Raw genomic sequence first — 25,253 nt, 5'->3', positions numbered from 1 at the left:
CAGCTGTGGCCGCTCGCCAGCCCGCAGAGCGCCCAGGAGAGCAGCTCCCTTGGGGCTCTCTCTCTTCCACCCTCCCTTTAGCTTCGCTCCTTTTCCAGGCTGCAGCCCTGAATATTTCAAGCTTGTCTCAAGCTCCACGGACCAGAGAGCCGCTTGGAACAGGAGGACATCGGGGGTGGTCCTGACAGCCCCGCCGCTCAGGCAGCTCCTCAGGGCAGCAGGGCCCCTCTGCCCAGCCCCAGCAGAAGCTGCAGCCCTTGCTCGGTCAGCTGCAAACCCGCTGAAAACCTGATTGGCACCAGGTGCCCAATGCAGCACCTGGCGTCTTGTTTTCAGCAGCAGGGGCAAAACAAAAGGAGACAAAAGAGGAGATTTAGGCGATTCGTTCCCACCGCACAAAGAACGCCACCGTCCCGAGAGGCGCCGCGGCTCTGCCGCAGCCCGTGTTAGTGCTGTGAGCGCAGCAGCACCCGAGCCCCAGCGGCCACGGCGCCGCTGCCCTGCAGCGACAGCTCCCGGCCGAGCTGCCCCCGCTGCCGCCCGCCAGCGCGGACCACACTCCTCCTCGCGCAGCGGCCCGGCCCGCACTGCGCGCTTGCACTGCAGGAGACCGGGACGGGCAGGCTTGAGAGCGATAATTGAGGTCGTTCTAGCAGATCTAATACGCACTTTGTAGACCACTTTCTGCCATGCAGATGCAGCTAAGGTGTTTAGGTGACTAAAGGCATGCAGCGCGGGGATCAGTAGAGCAGACTGCGAGCAGGTAAGAAAGGGTTAGATGAAGGAGCGAGGAACAGTTCCAACTGGGACGAGCTTAACCACCTGCACACACTATTCTGAACATATTCTGTGCTTCCTCCCAGCTTTGCAGCTGCCAGTGAATCCTGCATGCTTTTAAACACTCGGCGGGATCAATAACGTCTCCTGATCCGCTTGCATTGCCGAGGAGCGCGCAGGGCCCAGCGGTCAGGGACGGGACCAGCTGCTGTTCGTGGTGGCTCCATCGCTCCCTGCCGGGGCGGAAGCGGCCGCACGCGGGCAGCGCTTCCATCCCTTCCTCTCCTCACCTCTCGGCCTAGAGAGCGGCCCCTCTGAGGGCTCAGTGACCAGCACTAGCTCTGGACTTTGCCCTCATCTTGCTCCATGTTTTCACAGCACCAAGACGAGGCGTCTCGGCGCGACTGCACAGCATCGGTATTAATAAGCGAGTGGAGGTCCTGAGCCCTGGAAAGGTCGACAAAATATTTGTTTTTCCCACCTCTCCACATACAGAAGGGCTTTAATAAGCTTTAACAAACACACCAGCAAAGAATCCCCAAATTAAGGGGAAAAAAAAATTAAATTCCTGAGCTGGAGGTGGCCAAGCAATCTGTCAACCCCGGCTTCTGCTAAAGCAACAGGTTTTGGGGAGGGTCCTTTCCACTGCACCGAGCAGCGGGGCTCGCTGCACAGGGGGCTGCACGAGGGTCTCTAGCCGGGTCGGGCGCTGCCCCCGTCCTCTCCCCACCTACACCTGCGGCGTCTTCTCTTTCCACCCGGCTGCAAACACCTCCGTGTGCCACCTCTTCACGCACAGGGTCTCACACCTGCAGCGACGGTGGTTTCATCCTTTCATTAAACGGTCATTGGTACTGGTTATTTGGAGTGTCCAAACCAAAGCATCAGAACTGCAAGCTAAGAGAGCAGCAACACAGCATGTCCGTTGTAAACAATTTATTATTATTTTCTACCTCAGTTACTTACAGGAAAAAAAAGTCATAAAAAAGAAAACAACAGAAAAAAAAAAAGCACAGATGGACTATGTACAAAAAAAAGAGAAAATTCACAATAGCTGAAATGTTTGCAAATCATGCACACTAAGACAAGTTCACAAAAGCAAAGCAATTCATAGCAAAAAAACAAGCAAAATAATAAGAAGCCATACAGATTAAAAAAAAGCTATCGCCTGCAGAAAAGTAAAAAGAAAACTAACCAATTATTACATCAAGCATCTTTAATGAAATGAACAGCACAGCCGTGTATTGTAGAGCCTTTGACACTGACATTTTAAACAAGTGGATTAACAAACATTAAAATGCATTACAGTTCTACTGTAAGCATGCAATTTACTTCTCACAAACTTACAAAACGGGGAGCAGCACTGACAGCCCCCGGATTTAAATGGAGCGCGCGCCGCGGGGCGGCCGTGCAGGAGCTGCCCTGGCTGCAGGCGAAGCCGGGGGGCGCGTGGCACGGGGGGGGCACGGGGGGGTGCGTGGCACGGGCTGCAGCGCGGCCCCCGGCCCACATGGGAACCACTGGCCCATGATGTGCAAGCGACGCGCGGAGGCAAAGGCGGCGGTGCCGGGCGAGCGGCGCCCACGCGCGCCGGGGATGCCGCCCGGCCCCGCGCCCGGCCCTGCCCCGCCACGGCGGGCTCCCCACCGGCGCCGGCCCTACGTTACGGAGCGCCAACGCGTCGCCTCGGCGCTGCTTAGGGCGCCCAATCGTCAGTTTGGCTTCCTTAATTTCTGGGAAGTTTGTGAGAAGTCGTGCCTTCGACCGCCCCGTCCGGGCCAGTTACATTCCAGGTGGGCATTAAAACTCATAACAAAGCAGAGGAATAAAATTAAAAAGGAAAAAAAAAACAAACAAAACAAAAGCAAACTCAAAGCAGTGAGGATATGGAGCCTTTAAAAAAATAAAAATAAAATAAAAAGTCCAGTCAATCACACCAGCCAGTAAGAGCAGCATTTTTTCAGTGGACATGGGTATTAAACATGGACCACCCAGGCTTTTCTGTCTCTCTCTCTCATTAGCACTGTAGTAAACCCCGATTAATTTGTTATGCATCTTTAAGAACTAGTTGATAAAAATTATGTCTTGTGAAATCGGCAAATAGTCTGCAAAGTGAAATAAGAACAGAAATTAATAGATTAAACTGAAAAGATAAATCCAGAAATTAAAAAAAAAAAAAAAAAAGGAAACAGGCACAGAAAGGGAGCGGGTGCAGCTGCCAAACGAAGTGGCCGCGCTCGGGAGGGCCGAGCGACAAGGCGGAGAGGCCGGGGCAGCGCGAGGGCCGGCGAGCGCGGCGCCCTGCCCCGACCCGTGTCTGTCTGTCACCTGCCTCTACCACCACGTGCCGCGGCCTCCCCACCGCGGTGCCCTGGCAGCACCGCGCGTTCCCGCCGGCTGCGCGCACGTCCCCCTGCTCCGAGCCCGCTGCCCGGGGCCGTGGCGGTGCCCTCGGGGCTATGGGACACGGTAGCTCCGTGGGGTGGGACGGGCCCCAGGCAGCCCTCTCCGTGTGCCCTGGCGCCCGCTCTTGGAGCCAGCCCTCGGCACCGCATCCCCGGGCGCCTCCTGGGAGCCGGGACAGCTCCCTTGGATTGCTCCGGCGACTCCAATCTCTGCAAGGGAGTGGGAATAGCCAGGAAAAGCAGCCTCGGAGGCAGGCGCGAGCAGCAGCCCTGCGTGCAGCTGCTGGGTGTTGTCCTTCTGGGCTGCCCTGTAACTAAAGCCACAGGAGCTCTGTGCCTCTCTTGGCTCAGCGTGGCGAGCGCGCAGCGCCGAGCCGGGTGCCCGGCATGGGGGATCCCGGGAGCCGAGCAATGCCGGGCCGGCGCGCGGGCGCCCTGCTCGATGCCCCGGCCGGGCCTCGCAGGAGGCCCCGTGCGCTCCCAGCCCGGAATGCAGCCACTGCCGCAGCAGGGACTGCACCGCACCGGGGGAACGGCCGCGCCGCACCGCGCGATGGAGGGACACCCTGCTGCCGCGCAGGACGCAATGCCAGCACGGAGCCAGCTCCCCTGCACGAGCTGCGCTGTGCAGCCCCGCGAGGCGCCGCCAGCCCAGCGTGCAGCTCCCAACGTGCAGCACGCGGCCCTGCGTGCCGTGGCGCCTGCGGCTCTGCCGCTCGCGGGCACTGAGTGCCCACCGTTATCTCTGTGCAACATGTGCCCAAGAGCTCTGCAAAGCGCCGGCCGGGGCTGAAAAGCTCCACACAGCCACGCTGAGCTCTGCCGAAAGGCCCCTGCACCAGGAATGCGCCGGGAATGTGGACGCTCCCAGGGAATGGGGAGCGCGGAGAGCAGTGGCCGCCCGGCGAACCCCCCCGCCACGGAGCAAACCCCAACACCGATGCGCTGCAGGAGCCGCTCGCTGAAGGACACCAAGGAGAACTGCACAGAAACACGACTGCTGGGCCCTTCACCCCAAAGGGCGCTTCTGACGAAGACAAACCCGCCCGAAGTACCGCGTGAGCGCGCGTGCAAGCCCGCTGGGCATGCGCGGGCCCGGCCGTGTGCATACCTACCGGCCATGTGCATGCATACACCAGGAAAAGCCCATCAACGTAAGAGCTCTTACGTTATTTCTGTTGCTTTATGCTTTTATTTAAAAACGTTGTTTTCAAATAACCAGTACCAATTTACACATTATTAAAAAATGTATTAAAAATATGTATATAATTTTGTTTGAATAGCCAAAAAATTTGTTGTTGTGTGAGATGCTCCCTGCAGACTTTCCTGTCTCAACTTGTATCTACGCCTTTTTGTTTTAAAAAAGAGAAAAAATAAAGACAGAGAGAAGTGGGGAAGTAAATCTACAAAGAACACGTACGTACCTGGGAACTGATAGCTGTAACTGGGGGCAAATCCAGGGTATCCTCGGCCATACGTTGCAACAAAATTTGGGTAACCTGATTGCAGAAAATAAGAGAGAGAGAAAGAAAAGGTTGAAGATTTTGAAGATTAAGGGTTTTTTTTTTTTTTTTTCCTTGCTGTTAAATGTAATGCACGGTGAAATTATATGATGCAACTCAATTTTACAGAATACAGTGCAAGACAAGGTTTACTCTCAGCATGCAAAACCACAGGGAGGTCTCCGTGCCGGCCCGAGCAGCAGCACCCAGAGGCCAGCGCTGGGAGCCGGGCGCGAGGAGCGCGCACACGTTTCAGCTGCAGGGTAAATGCCAGGCGCTAAGGCTAAACACATAACGCGCTTCGCTCTGACATTTGGAGAGCTTACAGTGAATGTACTTTGCTTCAGAGCTATTGACAGTTGGAGATTAAGGTAGCAGTAATTCTTCATCCCAGGAGTGTGAAGGACAGCAGTTAACACATCAAAGGGCTGCAGCCCCAGCCAAAGAGCTTGGAGCCTTCCAGGAAAGTAGAACTCAGGCAGAAGAAACATGTCCTAAAGCAATTTGTAGGATGTGCCCAGCAGCGCCTGAACCATGGGCGGCTTTTCAAGTTTTTTTCTGAGGAGAGTGCCGCTGCAGAGCGTTCTCTTCAAGCAATCTAACTGGAACTGGAGGGACTCCAATGGGCAGCGACTGTGGAGCGCGGGCCCAGGGGTGTCCCAGTGCTCCTGCTGTGCATGGGGTGCCACAAGGGCAGCCGGCTCACTCCCACATTACTGGCCATTGAACGGGGCACCACTTCTACCCTGCGACGCCCGAGCGTCTCTGCAACGCCAGCGCGGAGCCCGCGGGTGGCCCTGCACCCTGCCATGAGCCTGGCTGCTTCCCTGGATGCTCCGCAGCCCCTGCTCCGGGATTGATCCCGAATGCCACTGGGATGGATCGGTCCCTGAAAAGCAAAAGCTTTTGCAACCCTTTCTTTCCCCTCAACCCGCAATACTGGTAACGGATTGTTTGCTAGGTAAGAAGAGCCGCGACCGCAGAGCCCCTGGTGACGGGGCTCGCCCGGAGCTTCACCGCGCCGTGCGCTCCCCACGCTCCCTGGCTCGGGCGGATGGAATCAGACATGTTTAATACAACATTGCTTCAATTTTCCTCTCCATTTGCTGCTGCGGTGCTGGCTCTGCTCTAACGAGCGCAGGGCCTGGCTGCCTGAATAGCAATAGCCCATTAGCGCCGTGCATGCGCCACGGAGTCCCCGAGGCTGCCGACCTTCCCGCCGTCCCCACCAGCGCCGTCCTCGCCCGGCTCCCACCGAGCAGCCCGGCTGCTCCGAGCCATCTGCCTGGCCATGCACCTCCTGCTGCGAAGCTGGAAGTCCCATTTTCCTGGGATCACCTCCCTTGAAGCGAGACCTGCTCTGCTCCGGAGGAGCTGGATGGAAGGGGAAGACGCGGGCAGATGCGTCGCTGCCTCCCCGGTCCGTACAGCTTATCCAAGAGCACTGCAACGTGGTCTCCTGCCGCCAGCATCCATACAGAGCAGTCTGGGTGACACCGTCCTCCACAAGGAGGGAGAGCCCGTCCGTGGGGACGTCCTTTCACTTGTAAGTTGGGCTGCAGGACCGTGGTCCGCGAGGCGCAAACCTCGCGCTGCCATGTGAGCACAGCGAGTGCGCTGGGCGGCAGGACGCGGCCCAAAGCTTAACGAAAGGTCCCAGTCCTGCAAGCAGCGCAGTTCCCGAGGCGCCCTGGAGCAAGCGCCGGGCTCCTCTCCATGAAGGACGCTCTGACCTTCCTCCCAAGTGCGGCCCCGCGCCACCCAGCTCAGGGTGCTTCAAAGGCACCTGCCCGTGACGTTGACATAAGAACCGGTAGCAGCAGGGAGTGCAGAGCAAAGAGCTTCTCCCCAGGTGCACAGGGCATCGCACACAGGGGAGCCACCACGGAGAAGAACACCTGCCAGAAAAGCTCCATTCTGGGTCCAAAACAACAAAGAAGAAGGGTCTATCTCCTACATTAAAGGAATTAAAAAGCGAAGCTGCACCCATGGTGCCACCTTGGGCAGGGTGAGCGTGACGCGGTGCCGCTCCGCACGCTGCCAGGCTCCCGCAAGCGGTGCCCGACGACGGTCCCTCCCCTCGCCCTGCCTCCCAGGCAGCCGCTGCTCGATTAAGCGGTGTCTGATGGAAAAAGGGAATGACTTTCTCTGAAGGGCACGGGTGTCTGTTCTGCATGAGCTCCGGCCGCCGGCCGGCGCGTGCGCAGAGCGCGGAGCCTGGCAGCGGGCAGCCTGCGGGAGGCTCCGGAGCCCAGTGCTCCCATCAGGAGCAATGGATCCAGCCGTGCCAGGTGGGGGCTCTATGGGCTCGGCTCTCCTGTCCCTAGGGGTTTGCTGGCTACAGGGGCCCAGCACTGTGGCCCGGCTGCACCGTCCCCACGGCACCGCAGCAGAGCCAGTGGTGCAGAACTCTGTCTGGTCACCATGCCCCTTGGCTACTTCCTTGCCTTCCTCCTGTTTTCTGCATTTTCTGGATTCGTTAGTACGGGTGAAGGAGATGGGTGCGAGTCTTGGGGCTGCTGCACTTTCTGATTGAGCTGGAAACACCCCGATCCCTTCTGGGAATGACGCGGCTCCGTTCATGGGCAGCCCCGGTGCTGGGCAGGACGCTGAGGCGGCGCAGCCAGCACTCCCTCCACGCGCCGGGTTGCCAGGGAGAAGATGGCTGGGATGGAGATCATTGCAGCTCGTTCCTTATGCAGAGTGGCTAATTAGCGTCCCTAATCTCCCCCGAGAACGTGCACTTGCCACGAGCAGACAGCGACCGAGACAGCCCAGAGCGGTCCTGGCAAAAGGCTCCGCCTGCCCGCGCTCTCCGCGCCACAGCATCCTTTCTAGAAGAACACTTTAATTTTGTTCCAATCAACCAAATCATCGCAGGACGCGGCTGCCGATGCACCTTTAGACCCCGGCTGCTGCAGCATCCTCGGGGAGGCTGTGATTAATGAAAAAGACCAACTTCCTTAATAGCTTTGGGGGGAGTCGCTCCCCGCTCCTTCCTTTGGGTTGTCTGGCGCGTTCTGCTCCCGCTCCCCTCGTCTGCCGGCAGCATCTGGAGAAGGTGACCTTGAGAGCCCTGCGCAGGCAGGTACCCGAATCCCCGCAGAGCCCTCGCGCGGGCCGGCTCCATCCTGGCCCGAGGCCTCGCCAAGAGCTTCCGCCCCGGGTCTTTCTGCCTAACCCTGGGCCGGGGGGCTCTGCTCTCAAGAGGAGCCGGCTCCAGGGACACAGCAAAAGAACAAGCAGGTAAAACCAGAAAAAAATACATGCTCGAGCACACTGAGAACATGAAAGTGAGAGAATAACACAGTTATCAGAACAGGCTGAAGATTTTAACCCTAAAATCAAATTTCCAAACACTACAGGGGCATCACGGGGGGAGAGAGTGCTGGGACAGAAAAATAGATGTTCAGCTGAAATAACTGAATTACAGCATCCCAGAAATGGATGGCTCCAGCCACACGAACAGCAGTACTATTAATCCAGAGATAAAGTGAACACGGCAGGAAAGTTTTCTCCATCAAAGCAAGTCGCCTGAAGTCAGACATCTCCATGTAACAGCTTCATTTTCATAGGAACTAAATCCTGTGACCTTGCGCCGACTCGGGAAAGCCCTGCAGCTCTGCCAGCCTCTCAGCACTGAAGCTGCTCCTGGATCCGCTCCGCAGAGCTCAGAGAAACAAGGAGCCGGCTCTCACGGTTCGCTGTTGTGCTCGGCTTCTGGGAGCATCTAGGCTTTAGCAAACTTCATCCTCAGGACCTGAAGGGTCTGGCATGTGGAGCGAGGCAGCGGTTCCATCTCTTCCTGGGGTGGCTTTGCCCAAGGACACGGCCTTCTCCTGAGCGCCAAGGCCAGGCCCCGCGCGGGCCAGGCCCGGCAGGGCGGAGGATGCCAGTGACAGCCCCCGTGCGCAGGAGTGATCCCAGGAGCTTCTGGGCCCCTCTGCCCTGGCCAGCGCTCCCAGCCCCGCTGCGCGGGATGCTGAGCCCTCTCCTCGGCCCGTCCCGGGACACGGAGCTCCCGGCGCTTCCAAAGACCGTCTCCAAAGACCACGCAGCCCTTGCAGCCACTGCCAGGGACAGCCAAGGACTGGCCACGAGCGCAGAGGGAGCGGGAAGCTGAAAGAACATCAGGTTCACAAAAACACGTTGGCGACGGATTAGCAGCGTTTCGGCCTGGCAAACGTGACGACTCGATATTGAGAGGCTGTCGGATTAGATAGAAAGAGAAACTATCTGGGCAGAAACAAATAAGAAGCAATTACAACTGAGCAGACCTTGTGCGCAAATAGAATTTTGCCATTAAATACCATTTATCCCACTTAATTAGTATTTTCTGGACACAATACTCAGGCCTAAGATACCGTTCCATCTCCTCGAAACTTGTCATTACTGTTATGCCCTGCACCGGTGTGCAGCTCCCTGCCTCCCAGCCCGCGTGCCATTTAACAACTGGCGAGATTTTCAATTATCTAATGCTGAACTGTCAAAGATACCTTTAAAAGAAGGGGAATAATGTGTGACTCAGTTCCTCTAAAAAAGGGGAGAGATCATTTTTAGTCAGAATGAACACACTGCATCTTTCATCACCCTATTTTTGTGAGTAAAACGGGCTATTTAAAACAACCATTTAAATGCAAATTTTTATATTCCAGGAAGGGGGGGAGTTAATCATTTAGCACAGACAGGATTATTTTCCCCTCTCCACCCCTGCTCAGGTTGCGGCCGGCGCCCACGCGAGCGCGGCGCCGAGCTCGCCCGCTCCCACGCGGGCGGACAGCCCCCCGGAGCGCCGGCTCCAACACCGTGGCCATGGCACTTACCCAACATTCCCATCCCTAGCATAAAAGCGTCCATGGTATAGGGTAATCCGCGTGCCCTTCCTCTCGTCCCTGGTGGAAACATCACTTCTTTAGGCTGTGCTTTCTTACATTCTACCTATTGAGCAGAAACATGTACAAATGAGATGCAAATGAATTCCATGTAAATGTCAAATGCAGAAGGGAGCTAGTTAAAGGGGAGTTTTATTTTTAGCATTTTCCTGCCCGCACCGCCTCCCCCGCAAAGGTGAACTTCAGGAATGGTGTGAACGGCTCGTGGAGCGCTGGCGTGCAGGCTGTGAAGCACCCACAGCAAGGGCACCAGAACGACAAGGGCGCTGCGGGCACCTCCCAGCAATGCCTCGTGGGCGTGGGATGGATGAAGGGAAGTCCTGGGCACTGCTCCATTACGGCGGGAAATGACTCTGGGTGATCCTTACACAAAGCTCCTTTTAAAGCAGAGATAAAGAATCAATATTCCCACCCTTCGGAAAAATCCCGGAACCACTACTAACAGGCACTCGGCATCCTCTCGTGGCCGGGGCTCCGCTGCCTTTGCACGGCGCCTAACGCCCTCTTCAACCCTGCGAGAGGCTCCAGGGAACGCAGCATCCTGACCAGCCCATCCCGAGCAGGATGCCGCGGGCTCGCAGGCTCCTTCTGCACGGGGAATGGGGAACACGGAGCAGCTCTCCACGCTCAGCAGCCCTGGCGCCCGGCCGGAGCGACGGGCGCCGCTCCCGGCGCGCAGCGAGCGCGGCAGGGCGCAGCCCTCCCTCCCCACAGCCCCATCGGTGACCGCGCGCTCCTGCCTTGGCAAAACCCACCGCCTGTTCCTAGGCAACCTCCTCAGCGAAAGCCTCACGTTTATACAATTTCCATGTAGGTAACATAAAGGTTAACTGACTGTAATGGGAGCATTTGAAACAGACCCACCCACTCCTCCCGTTTCCGAGGCAAGCCTCCCGGCAGATCGTATTTACGGAGCGCGCTCCAACACTTCCCGGCGCTGCAATGCTCAGCCCCAGCCCGCGCTGTCAAAACATGACTTCTTGCAAACAAACTGCCAGAATCTAATGAAGTTTGGAGGCAAGTTCCTCGAGAGCTCGACTTCTGCTGCTGTATCTGGGTCACCGCAGGGGCTAACGGGCGCCGCTCTCAGCGACAGCCCCGTCTCCTTCACGAGCCGAGGTCCTGCCGCCCGCATCACGGCTGCCCGGCAGAGCCTTCCCAGCCTCCGTGCACAATTAGCAGGAAAATGAGGTTGGGATTAGCTCCGCCAGAAACAATAACCCCATAACGAGCGCCGGCAGCAGGCGCGGGTGGCCGCTGCTCTCGCGACGCGAGCGGCCGTCGTCAGCCGTGCAGCGAGCGCACACGGAGGCGGGTGGCTGCAAAGGGGTTTTAACTTGCATTTAAAGGGGAAAAAGAAGTCACCAGAAGGAAAGAAAAATAATTCTTAGAGTTTCTGTAAACAAGGGGAGCCCAGGCTGAGCGCGAGGGTGGCAGGGCGCAGGGCAGCGGCTCCGCAGAGCCCGTCCTGCAGGGCCGGGCGGCCACCCGGCTCTGGGCAGGCTCTTCCCAGGGCTCTCCCCAGGGGGACGGCTGCTCCTCAGGCTCAGCTGAGGCAAAGAAAGTCTTAAATGTGAGACTAAAAAAAAAAAGGCAGGAAAATGAAACCCCCCTGTTTTTGTTTAGTCTCGTTTGGAGAATCCCTGCTCCGCTGGGTGCTCGTGGGGCTGGAGGGGCAGCGGGGGCCCGGGCAAGGCCGGGCTGCGCGCGGCGCTGAAAGGGCCCTTGTAGCCAGCACAACAGAGCGGGCTCTCAGCTCCCAGCACGGCCAAAACCGCGGGGAAACCGCGGCCTGCCGGGGAAACCGGAGCGCTCTGTGTGCTCACACCCTCACAGGGCACAGCAAAGCGTTTTACCACCCAAAGACAGGGCAACTTTGTCCTGTGGGCAAAGCGCCGTTGACAGCAGCGAGAGCAGAGCCGCCCGCGGTGCCCCGCGATCGCAGGCTGGAGCTCCGGGGAGGGGACCTGGGGCACCTGGAGATGTCACTAAGCCAGGGCTTCCCGGAGCCGGCGGGAAGCTCCAAGCTGGACACAAAGAGGCACCGGATCTTGGCACAGCCAGGCCTGGAGCGGGGGATGAGAGGTCGCCCCGGGCACAGGGCATGTGGGGAGCCTGCAGCCGGACATGTGCCGCATGCATCCGCTCGCCCGGTCCCCAGCCCCCGGTGGCTCCTCTTGCCCCTTCCCGGGGGAGGTTCCTCCTTGCACGTCTCCCCTCTAGAGAGCACCATGAGCACCGCCAAGATCGGCACCAACGGAGCCGTCCCAAGTGCCGGGAAATGAGGGGCCATTCCCCGCGAGCCATCCTCCTGGCCAGGAGCGCTGCAAGCCACAGCGCCCACGGGCCCGGCCTCTTCCAGACACGGCAGAACCAAGGCACGAGACCTGCTCCATGGGCTCTGCCGGGCTGGTGCTGCGGCTGCTCGAGGCTGGCTCCTGCACGGTGCTTCCCAACTCCTGGGCCACTGGTTTTGAGGGAGAAATGGGGGAAAAAGCCCAGGGAGGTGCCCATGGTCGCCTGGACTTGGCGGATCACTGCTGCCCACACCCTCGGGCTGAGGGCATCCGCTCCCCCGGCCCAGCCTGGGCACTGCAACCAAGGGACCGCTGCTGCTACTGCAGATCCATATTGCAGCGAGCAGCAATATGAGCAATATTATTTCAGTGCCCTGGGAAAAATTAGCAAGTCAAATATTGAATCAGGCCTCCAGCATATGCCAAGGAGATTGCTTTGATCTTATCCACACTAAAAGCTCTATTATTGAATTTAGAGTCTGTGAACACATATCAGACCAATATACAATGCATATCTGAACACACATTTGAGCAGCAAAGGATGTTTTGACAAAAGGAAAAAGAGTATTTTCTGAAAATATCAAAGTTATTGCATCAATTGAAATACAAATGTCCGTGCTCATCCAGCTCGGGGGCTTTACTGACAGGAGGACCATGACCCGGGCAGACTTGAACTGGGGAGAAACCTCAGGGCTGTGCAGGACGGGCGCCGGTGCGGGGACGACAGCGACGCTCGCCCATGCACACACATACATGGGCACGGCAGGGGAGAAACAAACACTTACCATTTTATTATTGATCTCGTGGAAATGAATTTCACAGACTTTTTCCACCACGTCTTCATTTTCAAAAGTTACGAAGCCAAATCCTGGTTAATAAAGAAAAAAAAAAGTGGAAAGAGAGGAAAATATTAACCGTGTCGTACAGATTTCATTGTAACAGAGCATTATTTAGGCACCTTGGGGCTTTGAGAACTTTCATATCAAAATACATGTGTAAAAACTGTTGCTTTCTATGGAGCAACTGCAGAGCCTATTACAGGCTAATGGAGGGAGGAAACGGCATCTCCAGAAGAAGTAATTGGGCTCTGTTGCAGTCCTCCCATAGGATTTAATGGAGAGCTAAAGTCTCCTTATAGATTTTCTGATCCATCCTAAAGAACTTAATGGACAGTTAGATCGCCGCTAGCGAAGGCTCAGGAACTGCAGCACGGCGATATTCCCTTCCGTGTATCCCAGCTTCCTAAGAGCCACCTCCACGAAACCCGATTATGGTTTGCAGGAAGTGCATGGATTTTCCCTTGCTGAATTCCCGGGAGCTCTCCATGAGGGATGAGCTGGCTGGGGGCGAGAGGCCGCGGCTGCTGCCGGCCGCGTGGTCGGGCTCTGACCCCCTCTTCCCGAATTGCCTCCTCCAAGGCCTCCTGCGGCCGCCGGGGCACGCGGCTGCTCCCGCTCTGCGCTGCGCCGGAGCCCTCGGCCGCGCCACGCGGCTCCGGCAGAGCGGCTCCCAGCCGCGGCCTTGCCACGAAGCGCCCAGCACAAACTGCTGCAAAACTGCAGGCAAACTGCAGGCAAACTGCAGCCAAAACTGCAAAAATGCAGCAAAACTGCAGCAAAACCTGCAGCAAAACTGCAGGCAAAACTGCAGGCAAACTGCAAAACTGCTGGGCAGGGCTGCTCACCTTTGTTTTCGCCTTTGAAATAGCAGCTTCCAACTTTTTATAACTGCACGTGCAAAAGAAAAGAAGCCCAAAAGCCCTCCTGCATGCATGCCTTATTAGTCAGCATAATGAATACATGCTCCCTTTTATACCAAACTCGAGAAACCTTCCTGGCTAAATAGACCATTATTTCTTCTGAGAGGTACTAAGAGTCACCAAAAAAAACGACCCTGGGGAAGTGCATGGAAAAGATTAACACAAAACAAAGCAGGCTGCTTAAAATGGTGACAGAAATAGGATGCTGGTTGTCAAGGAGCACACATTTTAAAATGAAATTATACCGCATCCTTCTGAATGAAGCTATTATTGGAAGCTAACAAGCTCCATTTAAGAGATAAGCATTTAACAGAGTCAAACGGTTGGGTTTTTATTCAAATGAATAAAACTGAATATTCATTTGAATAATCTTTCCTGTAAGAGAAAAGACAAAGAAAAGGGGAGAAAAATAAAATAAGAGGCAAACAGTTGCACCAGACGAGAGGCCTGTGGCCAGGGGCTCTCCAAGGGGAGCTGAGACTCGTTCCCAGGAGTTCCAGGTGGGAAAGGGCTCCCTGGAGCAGGGCTCCAGGGGCCGCACGGCTCCAAGCGCCCTGGAGCAGGGGCCTCAGCCCCACGCACAGAGGTGCTGGGCACAGAACGTGGGTGGGCACGGGGGGCTTGGAGAGCCGGGTACCCCAGGCACCCGCGTAACCCCGCGCATCCCTGGAAAGGCTCCCGAGCAGCGGCGCTGGCCACGGCACCCAGGGCGCTCGCCACCTCCTCCTGCCACCCCGAGGGGCTCCCCGTGGCCGGAGCTGTGGTCACGCGCTCTGCCAGCAGCTCCAACGGGGAGGTTTAAAGCGATTCAAGACAAGATCACTGGAAACCACAACAAGGAAGTAGCTGCTCCGAGGACACCGCGCGTGCCGCGCTCCGCACCTGGCCTTCCCCACGCCAGCCGGCCCCGTTTCGCACCCGCGCTTGCAGGTTTTGTGTCAGCTTCAGTAGCAGAGAGCCGAGACGTCACCACGAAGCGGCTCTGCCCTCGGCTCGGCCGGGCGCGCCGCGCGCCTGCAGCTCCGCGCGGGACGCGGTGGCCCAAGAGGCCGATGCAGCCAGGCTTGGCGCTGCTCCGCCAGCTTGGGTTTGTGCCTCCTCATTTTGCTGCCCTTAAGTATTTTAAGTTTTGAAGCACGAAACTCCCCAGTCCTACTGGGTGTTATTTACGCACCTGCTCTCTTGTTTACACCCATCGGTTTGGCAGCTGCCAGCTATAATCTGTAATAAAATACCTCTTGGAAAGTGAAAAAATAAAATAAAAAATGAAGAATTTTTTTTTCTTCCAGACCAGACAAGCCAGGCATAATAATATTAAAGCCCCTGTCAATTAATTTTTCCTCCTTTTGATAAACGAGCCCTATTCCATCCATTAATGATGAGGGAAGAAACACGAAAAGTTGACACGAGCTTCATTTGTTTCCCTGCCTTGCCTGCTTGCGCTCCTCGCGGCGCGGAGCGGCCGGGCTCGCACGCGGACCTGCCACCACGCGGCCACACGGACCCAAGTGGCACCTGAACTTTGCGTGATAAATCTTTCATAACAACAAATCTTCATTAAAATTTTATTCTATTAACATTCTGGAATCAAACCAGAGTGCTGAGTACATAATGACTAAAACGCGCACTACACAGCGACTTAATAAATGCCAGTTCTATCATCCTGCTAATTAACAGGAACCATTAATACATTCCCGGATCGTTCGGAAGCATCAGCGGTGACCAAGGGAAACGGCGCGCACGTGTCAGTCACCCACGTCTGCCTTTCTCACCTCGGAATGTTCTACAGAGAAGAGCCCAAAGTTTCCTCCCGACTGAGCTCCTGCCTCTGTCTCGGAGTCATCGCGCTGGGCCGCTCACGTTTATGGAGCCCGGGGTTTAATGCCTCGGTCTGGAGCAGGAGGAAGGCGCCTCAGGGGCAGGACCTGCCGCAGAGACAAACCCAACACTCCCCATGCCGAGGACAAGCGCAACCCGCTGTCACCCCAGCTGGGAGGACAGGTCAACATCGCAGCGCTTGCGGGGTCTCCAGCATCACGAGCATCTCCTGCTAACGGGCTCAAGCGGCGCGGGGAGCAGGAGTGTCCTGAGACGCACGGCCCCGGCTCCCCGGCCCCGCGGGAGGAGAAGGACAGACCCTTCTGCAGGGGACGGAGCTATCCTGGCCCGGCGGCCGCGGGCCCAGCAAGTCCTGCCATCGCTATCGCTCTGCCTACAGGCGCCAAACACTCTCTGCCTGTCAATTCTTCCACAATTTATTACCAAATTTCTAAAATACTACATTTTTTATTATATCCAAATTCACTTTATTGCATTTGACAATACAGATAATCACATACCATATGCTCTAATGTTCTGAAACCAATGCATGTTGACAGCAGTTTTTATTCATGATGCATAATTCCAACCACGGCTCTCAGAAGGCGGGGCAGCACCAAGCCCGGCGCTAGGGTTCTGTTGTCAGGGGGATTTTCCCCCCTTTTCCCTTTCCTCACTTTAGCAACAGATTTATAACCGTGGCAGGAAAGCTGTTTCTCTGCAGTTTCCTACGGCTGTTTCTCTGCAGTTTCCCAGGGCCGCACGCGGGACGCAGCCGCTGCCCTCGCGCGTCCCCTCTGCAGATCCCCCTGTCTCTGCAGCTCTACGTGCGCGTTTGCAGACACACGTTTGCGTACAGACAGGCAGACACTGACTCTCCTGCCTTGCCCCGTGCACCAAGAAGCTGCGCGGAGCAACAGGCTGGAGGCTCCCGCCCTGCTTGGCCATCAGAATTGGGGGACACCGCAGCGTCCAGCCCGTTACCTCTTTTCAAGCACCTAAAATCTTTACAAGACACTGTGCCCCAGGAGCAGAGCTGCAAGACAGCAGCACCCTGTGCAAGGAGCAGAGGCCTCCTGGCAAACACCAACGGCCTCCCCAAGGCGGGGGCTGCCGCGGGGCCACGAGCTGGGCACACACCGGGACCCTCGGGTACCGCTCGGCCGGTGACCGCGTGGTCCCCCCTGCCCCAACACGGCCCCCACAGCTACCTCCTGCATCCATTGCACATCCCACAGGCCCATGGACCTCGCAAACGGGAAGAAAAGAGGGAAAAACATTAGCAAGAGCCATCCCCGTGCAAGCAGGGTACCTGCGCGAGCCACCGACGCAAGCAGCGTCCCCAGGGCCACCGCGGGCACCAGGACAGAGCCCCGGGCAGCCCGGTGCCAGGCGCAGCAGAGCCGGAGCCGTGGCTGGCACCGGGGAGGCGCCGCCGGGGCGGCGCGGCGCTCGTGCCGGCAGGTACCGCGTGGCCGCGCGCCAGCCCCGCCGCCGCGCTCGCCGTGCCACCGCAGCCACGCGCTACTTAATTGCATTATAATTTCAAAAGTGCTTTTCAAACTGGAAAAAGGCATTCACTGATTAACCAGCGAAGAGCAAAATTGTTTATGAAATTGAATACAAAAAGCTACAGAAATGTAATTGGGTCGTTCTAGCACCTAATTTTCAAGCCATTTTCCCACTTATTTAATCACGAGATACAAAAGGAACTAGTGAATTGACTTCATACTAATTAGATTACTCCCCGCGATACTCCAGGCCCATATTCCAACTGCTCGATAGCGCCGCTGGAAAAGGAGAGAGCAAATGCAGCAAGAGCTGGCGTGGGGCCGGCCGGGCGGGGTTGGGCGAGCGCGGCTTGCGGCAGGGCCACGGACAGGCCCGAGCGCCCGGGGACGCAGACGCTGCCGTGCATCCCACACCAACCTCCTCGTTGCACGGCTGAGCCTCTCCCGCCGCTCTGCCCGGCTGCTTTGGACTCTCCACACACACACACACACAAATACACACACACGTGCCCTCGCCGCCCAAGAGGGCAGAAGTTCCTCCAAACACACCCAGGACCCGGGGCAACCTGCACAGAGCTTTTCCACTAATTCTGAATTTTACTAGGCGCAACGTAATTGATTATATAATCAAATGCAGAATGTACATTATCAAGATATTGTAGCACTTCACAGGCCATTTAATCAGCATCGCTGGGGCTGTGCCAAAATGAATTAGCTTGCATTAAATTTCAAGTACATATTATTGGTTGTATTTGTCTCTACGCTCACGCAGGCCCTTGCTCGTACAGAAGGAGTGAGAAACAATGCGGTGACGGGCGCGCACCACCGGCTGCACGGGGACACGCTCTCCCTCTGCACGGTGGCTGCACAGAGCTGCGGATCCAGGAGGAAGCCAGCGTCCCGGCTGCTCAAACCAGGAGAAATACAGGGAAAACTCCCTCTTTTGATATAGGATTGGAGACCGTGCGTTACTGTTCAGGACCACAGCAGAGACCCCGAGCGCCTCCCGCGCCCGGGCGCTGATGAGAGCAAACGGTGCCGCGGGCGCCAGGCCAGCGCGGGCTGCTCCGCTTATCCGGCAGCTCCTTCCCGAGGGTGTTGGGCTGGTCCCGCTGGCGCCTCGGGATGCGGAGCGGCTCCGGGCGGCTGAGGGCACCGTCGCAGCATGAGGCCGCGATCCCATGCTGCAAACACAGCAAGGAAAAGCCATGGATCCGTCAATGGGGCCGCCGGGAGCCGCGAGGAGAAGGCGCGTGAGCGGGCTGCTTCCTGGCCTCCGCCTGAGCATCCACATGCTCTGGACTCCCGTGCGGCCGTGCAGGCAGCCGGCCCCAAACACCCCCGCTGCCCAGGCCCGCGCGGGACCCCTGTGCTCCTCTCGGCACCCCTCTCCCTTCCTTCTTCCTTTTCATCCCACTTCTGCTCCCCAGGCCCCGTGTTTAAAGCTTGCCACGCCACAAATCCTCAGTTTGCATCACCCACCGGTCCAAGCCGTCCCCACTCTCCGTTTCTCCGAGACAAGTTAATAAGATGGAAGGCTCCCGAGAGGCCTCGAGCCAGGCAACATTATCACTTGGAAGCAAGGCAGAAATACTGACACATCGGAAATGACTTCAAGCCTATTAATTACCCTTTCTTCTCTGGCAGATCGTGGAGAGCGCCTGACAAATTGAGAGGCAGGCGAGAGCATCCCTCCCTGCCCCGCGAAGGCCCCGCGCGCTGACAACAGCCGCCCCCACCCCAGGCCCCCCCCTCGGTTTATTATCAATTAATTCATCAAAAATTAGCTGCAGCAGAGCCTGGCTGCTGGTGACACATCTGCCCTTTCCCTTTGTTCTCCGCTTCCCTGGGGACGGAGGCAGCGGGATGGTGTTTGCTGCTGTGCAGCAGAGCAGCGCGCGGGGGCCGCGGGAGCGCCCGGCTGTACCGCAGCACCCCGGCCACCTCGGAGCATCCCAGCCACCTCGGAGCACTCCGGCCACCTCAGTGAATCCCGCTCCACCTCGGAGCATCCCAATCACCTCACAGCATCCCAGCCATGCTGGAGCATCCCACTGCCTCTGGTTGTACCACGACATCCTGGCCACCTTGGAGCATCCCGCTGTATCACAGCATCCCGCTCTACCTCGGAGCACCCTGGCCACCATGGAGTATCCTGCCCTACAGTGACATCCGCTCCGCCGCAGAGCTTCCCAGGGCTCTGTGCCCACGACCCCCATTAATACAACATGAGCTGGTCCCGGGGCCGCACTCGGAACCTCGGCGCCTCCCCCGAGTCCCATCTTCCCCTCCCTCCAAACACAGTGTTAAATCCTTGCTGGCATAATTGATCCCAATTATTCTAGGCATTAGATATTAAATACATTCCTACATGCAGTGGGGCTTCAACTAGAGGCTTTCAGCAAAATCTATTGTACAAATAAATGACTGGATTTCTTATTCAAGAGCTTCAGATTTGACAGTATTAATTTTGATGCAAAGTAGCCACGCAAGTCTAGATAAAGTCACTCCCTCCCACTATGGCTTTATTTTTAAGGTGATTTTCATGTATATATATATTTAAAGGAAAAAAACTATAAAATAACTTGAACAAAATCTTTCAGCCATTACCTAGAAAACTATCATTAAATCATTTGTTCATTCTTATTAGTATCATTGTAATTAAAGAGAATCATATTTCAAAAATATATCTTCAGCAGCACTTATCAAAACCCATCCCTGCAGCCTATCAATTAGTATTACAATAACCTCACTCCCTTGTTGCCTTTGCGATTAGCATTTTGATTGAATGTCTGTTGAAAAGTGACTGGTAACAGAAGATTGTGTTCAGAAAGTAATGTTTCTTTATTCGCTTTCATTGAAGCTTGTCTAGTTGTCTCCAGTTCCTACTCAAAGGAGACGCGACAGCTCCAAAAGCAGCAATTTTGATGCTGGATTATTTTTTTCTCCTCCGCGAGGTGAGCTAGATTGGCTGCGGCCGGACACAGATGCTGCTTAACCACCTGAGAGCAGAGCCGGGCTGATCCGCCCTGCGCGCGCCAGCCCGGGGGCGCACGCGGGGTAGACACGGGGCGCACGCGGCCCCCGAGGGGCTCCCCAAGAGCAGCAGCAGCAGCGCCTGCCACACAACCGCTCTTGCACGGCCGAGGCAGGGCGGAAGGCGCCCGCACCGCCGCGCTCCCCTCGGCAGCGGCCGCAGCCGCGCGGCACCGCGGCCACATCCACCCTCTAGGACAGGAACCAAGCGCCAGGTGCATGCACAGGGAGCGTGTGTATATACACGCCTAGATATGTGTGTGCATCTCTACACGCACCCCTATACACAAACACACATTCATTCACGTGCCTTTTCATATAGATGGGCCCATAAATATAGATGCGCATTTTTCATACCATTACCCACAGTTGTTGGGTGCTTTCATCGAAGTCACCTGACCTGGAAAGCATCTGCTGTTAATACCACTGTTTTATTATTTATCAAACCCATTTCTCCACCGAATGACTAATTTCCTGGCAGCAGCTGCTCCCCTCCCGGCCCAGCTGCTGCCGCGCGCTGCCCGGCGGGCTGCCCGCTCGCTCCGGCTCGCTCCGGAGGGCTGGACACAACCCGCGGCACCTCTGGAGGGTCATGCCAAAACCCGCGGCACCTCCTGAAGGCTGGACGCAACCCACAGCACCTCCAGCAGGTTGTGCCGAAACCCACAGCACCTCTGGAGGACCATGCCGAAACCCATGGTCCCTCCGTTGGGTCACAGCTGGACAGGCAGCCGCTCGCGAGGGCCCAGGACCTGCTCTGTGGTCCCCAGCCTTGGCCTCTGTCCCCGCTGGCTTCTCCCGGCCGCCCCTCGAGGTTCCCCTCGACGCGACACGCGCCGGGCGGCCGCGGCCCCGCTGGGCACACGGGGTGCTGCGGTGTGGGAGCGCGCGGGCGCCTTGAGCGGCTCCACGCGCTGCCAGGAGCTCCGCGCTCCCTGCTTTCCAGCAGGAAAGGAGCAAACGTGCTGTTGTCCCAAAACAATCGGAGAACGATCTGCACAGTGTCACCCCCTTTGCAAGGTGCTCTTTCTGGTACAGAAAACAGGCAATAAATAAATAAAAAAAAAAAAAAAAAAAAAAAAGCCTATCTGCAGTTTTTTGGGAAAAAAATGCACAACTTATTTATCAGATCCAGCAAAAAAGTGCCAGATGTTCTTACTTAAAAAAAGAGAAAATACAGGATAAGCAAAATCACTCCTTGCCAGTACCTATTAATCAACCTAATTAGAGAAACCTGGAATCAGAACTCAGCACTTTGGAAGCAGAGCTGCAAGTCCGGCGTGCGGGGAGCAGGGTGCTGACGAGCAGACGTGCAGGCCCCGACGCCGCTTCGGGCCGAGCCCGCGAAGCAAACGCCCCGGCGCTGCCCGCACTGGGCGCAGGGGAGGGAAGCTCCGAGGGTGGGAGAGGACAAGGGTGCCCGGCAGCATCCCCAGGCTGCCGAGGCCGAGCACGGGGCCCAGCAAAGCCGCCCTTCTGCTCGGGCGCTGTCCCTGCCGGACACGGCAGCGCGTCCCGGACCCCGGCTCCTCCGGCCGCCGCTCAGAATTTCCTCCTTGCAGCCAGTAAAAGCAGAAGTGCACCAAAAGCTTTATAATAAAACCCAGCAGAGATAAAATGCAGATATAAAATAAACAAACCTTGCCACTCACTATGCATATGTGAGCGGGCTGAGCCGAGAGGCTTTGTCTTGAAGCAAGCCCCTGGGAAACGAGCCCCCGGGGGAGTGGGAACGGCGCAGCAGCGTTCCGTATTTTCACATTACCGTTTTGGGCATGGCATGCTGTGAATAGCTGCCTGTTTTCTCAAGGTCACCGTACTGATTTTAATTCTGCTCGTTGTATTAAGACTGCCCATCTATGTAAATGTTGCATTTTGTTCTCCTCCTGCTTCTGGCCTTTCCTCAATTAACATTTTCAAATAGTCCCACAAGACTTAAGAACTACCTGCTAATCACTGCGCTGCTGCATCGGGAAGCAAAGGTTCTGGGTTTCACCAGATGACTGAGCTTATTCATAAGCAGGAACTTCTCCACGGCAGTTAGGGCTCCTTTCTGTTCACAGATCATCAGGATTTTTGCTAATTTATCTGTCACTCAGAGCAGCTGCTCAGAGCAGCAACAGAGCCGGCAGCTCGAGCCATCCTAGAGCGACTGCTGCTCAGCCGTACCGGCTACCTGCAAACACAGCACAAACTCACCAGAATTAACAAAAAAAAAAAAGTCTTAAATACTTGCAGGCCTATTCCACATTTCCTGGAGAAGCTCCGAAGGGCAGGAAAAGGCTGATTTACTGTGGGCTCCCTGGGACATGGCCGCCTAACTGCAATCAGAGCGGCAGCGGTCAGTGCTCAAGGGGTTTGGGGGGGTCAGTGCTCGAGGGGGTTGGGGGGGTCAGTGCTCGAGGGGGTTGGGGGGTCAGTGCTCCAGGGGCCTGGGGGGTCAGTGCTCCAGGGGGTTCAGGTTCAGGTGGATGGTGACTGTGAGGGGAGCTGCGGACGGGCAGAGCCCAGCTCTGTGCCAGCAGCCCCGCTGCTCCCACCCACACCGTGTCCCTGCACCTCCTTCACCCACCTTTTGCTTATCTATAAAAACAAGATACAAGGAGCTTTACAAACCTATACAACCAACTGTATAGCCTTGACTATACATTTTTAATTTGATATTTACCTTAGAGTCCAGTAGAGTAGCTAGAGTTTTCCGCACTAATTGCTGGGCCAGTCTGCAACCTTTACTTGGGGTTGCAGGGACTTTTTTACTTTCTATTATTGCATTTGTTTGTTTAGCAAGAAAATCAAACGGGGAGGGCAGCGCGCGTGCGGCCGGCGAGGCAGCTCCGTGCGCCCCTTGGCACGCGCGTGCCCTGCGGCGCGGGCCGGCCCGCGCAGCCGCTCTCCCTTCCCCTCCCGGCACGCCACTTCCATTACTGGTGTAAAATTAAGCAATAAGCTCTGACAGACAGAACATAGCGGGCAATTATCCGCAGCCTCAGGTGGCGTGAGCAGCACGAGACGGGCGCCTGCGGCCGCCCGAGACCCTGCTCCGTAATCGCCTCGCAGAGCGTGGCGGGAGCCCTGCTCGCTGTTCCCGAGGGGCCTCCGGGGTCTGGCCTCGACGCGGCCCCTTTGACACCTCTCGCGAGGTGCCCGGCGCCGCAGCAGCCGCCCGGCCAGCCCGTCACGGCCCCGGGCACAACGCGCTGCCCCGCGGCACCGCGGCGCGAACGCGGCGCGCCGAGCAGCGGGCCCTGCGCCGCGGGCATGAATATTTATAAATGGGCACGTAATGCTGAAAACACACTCAGATAAAATATTAATATGGCACATGTCATAACAGCAATCTAAATAGGTGCGAGTGATAGTGCTAGAGCTCAGCCCTCACCACTCTCCCGGAGAGGTCTGCAAATGGTAAACAATATTAAGAAATGAATCTTCCGAGCCTTCCTCTGGAGTTTTTAAGCAAATATTTGCTCAAAACTCACTTAAAAAGCCCTGCTCAGTGCTGCTGCGTGTACCCGGGCCCCGGCGGGCGCAGCGAGGTGGCCCTGGGGACCGGGAGCGCGCGGGGATGAGCAGCCTCCACTACCAACGCGCTCTCCAGAGCCCCATTTACCAAGCGAGAAAACTGACAGGGGAATAAAAGCCGGTTTCAACCACGAAAGCGATAATAATAACAGCACCTCCAGTTATACGTTACATCACACTTTCCGTCCCGAGCCCTTCAAGTGCTCTGTGCAACCAGGATCCGCCCGTGCCGCGGTGGCGGGCGCTTTTCCAGCGCTCCGCGCGGACCCGGCCGGCCGCAGCTCCCCTCCACAAGCCCCGCGCCGCTCGCCCAGCCCTCCGCGGGCGCACAGCGTGATCGGGAGCTCGCTGCCAACGACGGTTACACCGGCAATGACCAAACCAGGCAACTATTTCCATATATCCTAAATGCTCCTTTTTCAAAACTGCCTAGGGATGCATTTTCAAATGCACGTGACCTTGCTTTAGTTGAGACAGGCAGCGATAAACAAATAATTGCAGCAATTCTTAATTATATTTATAGCTCATCTATAAAAATGACAATTAAAACTTGAGAGGTCAACTATAAACGGAGGTTCTGGCAGCAGGACGGGAAGCACAGGGCTGTTTTTCTCTGGGACGAGCATCCTCCGCAGCGGGTCCCGCACGACACCTTCCCAGCCCGCCGCGGCCGTCTCTCCCAGTAACAGCGGGCAGCAGCAGCGGCTTCTCCGGCCCATCGCTGTGCGCCCCAAGGTGCCAGGTGGCACCAGCAGGACCGGGCCCTGGGCAGCGCTTACAGCAGCACGGAGCCACGCGGCGACGGACAGGGGGCACCTTGAGCTCTGCTTATCCCGAGACCTGAGCTTCCACACACCTGCGTGCTTGAAACGCTCTTGAGGAGAGCACCGACACGGCCGGGCTCCGTGTGCTGCTGGGCACCTAAGTGCCGAGCCTCCCCAGAGTCTGCAAGTCAACGGGTGGCTAGAAACCCAGCGTTTCTGGCCCAAATTCATTCACCTTGCTGGATCACACACACAGTCTACAGGAAAATTAATAAAGTGAGAAAAGTGGCTTTTAATCCTCAAGTCCTGAGGCTTTAGAGGATTACATTTAGCATGGATGCAAGGCAATCCGCGTGGCGCGCAGGTCTGCAAGCAGGCACACGCGCAGCACCCCAGATAAGTGCTTGTTGGACAAGACACTCGTGGCCAGATAGCAAAGTACTGCCCGAATTGCACACTGCTCTTGGCAACTGCGCAAGGAGATAAGGGAACGAGCAGGTCTTACAAACTGCTCACCCTAACCACGATTTGGGATGGCACATGGATTAACACTGAAATAACAGCAAGTAGTGCCAAAATTCCTGCTGACCTCCACAGTTCCCCATCTCCAGACTGTGCTCCGGGCTGCAGACACCTCTCCATGGGCACTAAGGCACTTGCCCCAGGGCTCTTGCACCAAGGAGGTTCCGAAGCCTCCAGCTCCGAGTGTCTTGTCCCAGCTTGTGGCTGCACCAGTCTGACCCAGCACAACCACTGTGTGTCCTCAAGGCGGTGGAGCCCCTGTCCCGGCAGCATCCAAGGACCATGCAGATGAGGTGCTTAGGGACACGGGTTAGCAGCTAAGGTGTTGAAGGGCTTACGCTTGCACTCGGTGATGTTGAAGGTCTTTTCCAAACACAGGGATTCTGTAATTCTAGGTGCAGGGAGCATCCAAGGTCCAACCTTTGGTTCTTGTCCCCTCCCTGCTGCC

General features: G+C 56.7%; 1 protein-coding gene across 2 annotated transcripts in view; it reads right to left on the bottom strand.

Moving 5' to 3' along the window:
- MSI2 (musashi RNA binding protein 2) overlaps positions 1-25,253 on the bottom strand; it is a 107,502-nt gene that overhangs the window by 12,884 nt on the left and 69,365 nt on the right. Inside the window, exons 7-10 of one of the 2 annotated variants that reach the window (XM_026047971.1) lie at positions 12,659-12,741; positions 9,508-9,622; positions 4,607-4,681; positions 2,630-2,882 (exon numbers count right to left, since the gene is read on the bottom strand). In XM_026047971.1, coding sequence (XP_025903756.1) covers positions 2,842-2,882; positions 4,607-4,681; positions 9,508-9,622; positions 12,659-12,741 — 314 coding nt within the window. In that variant the 3' untranslated portion in view covers positions 2,630-2,841. Of the gene's footprint in view, positions 1-2,629; positions 2,883-4,606; positions 4,682-9,507; positions 9,623-12,658; positions 12,742-25,253 lie in introns of those variants that run through there. The other variant, XM_026047970.1, reaches the window with a different exon arrangement.

This window comes from Nothoprocta perdicaria, unplaced genomic scaffold (assembly GCF_003342845.1).
Source record: "Nothoprocta perdicaria isolate Ctin4 unplaced genomic scaffold, notPer1 scaffold_50, whole genome shotgun sequence".
Lineage (NCBI taxonomy): Eukaryota > Metazoa > Chordata > Aves > Tinamiformes > Tinamidae > Nothoprocta > Nothoprocta perdicaria.
The sequence above is the reverse complement of the archived record's forward strand: the minus strand, read 5'-3'. Positions and strand labels throughout refer to the sequence as shown.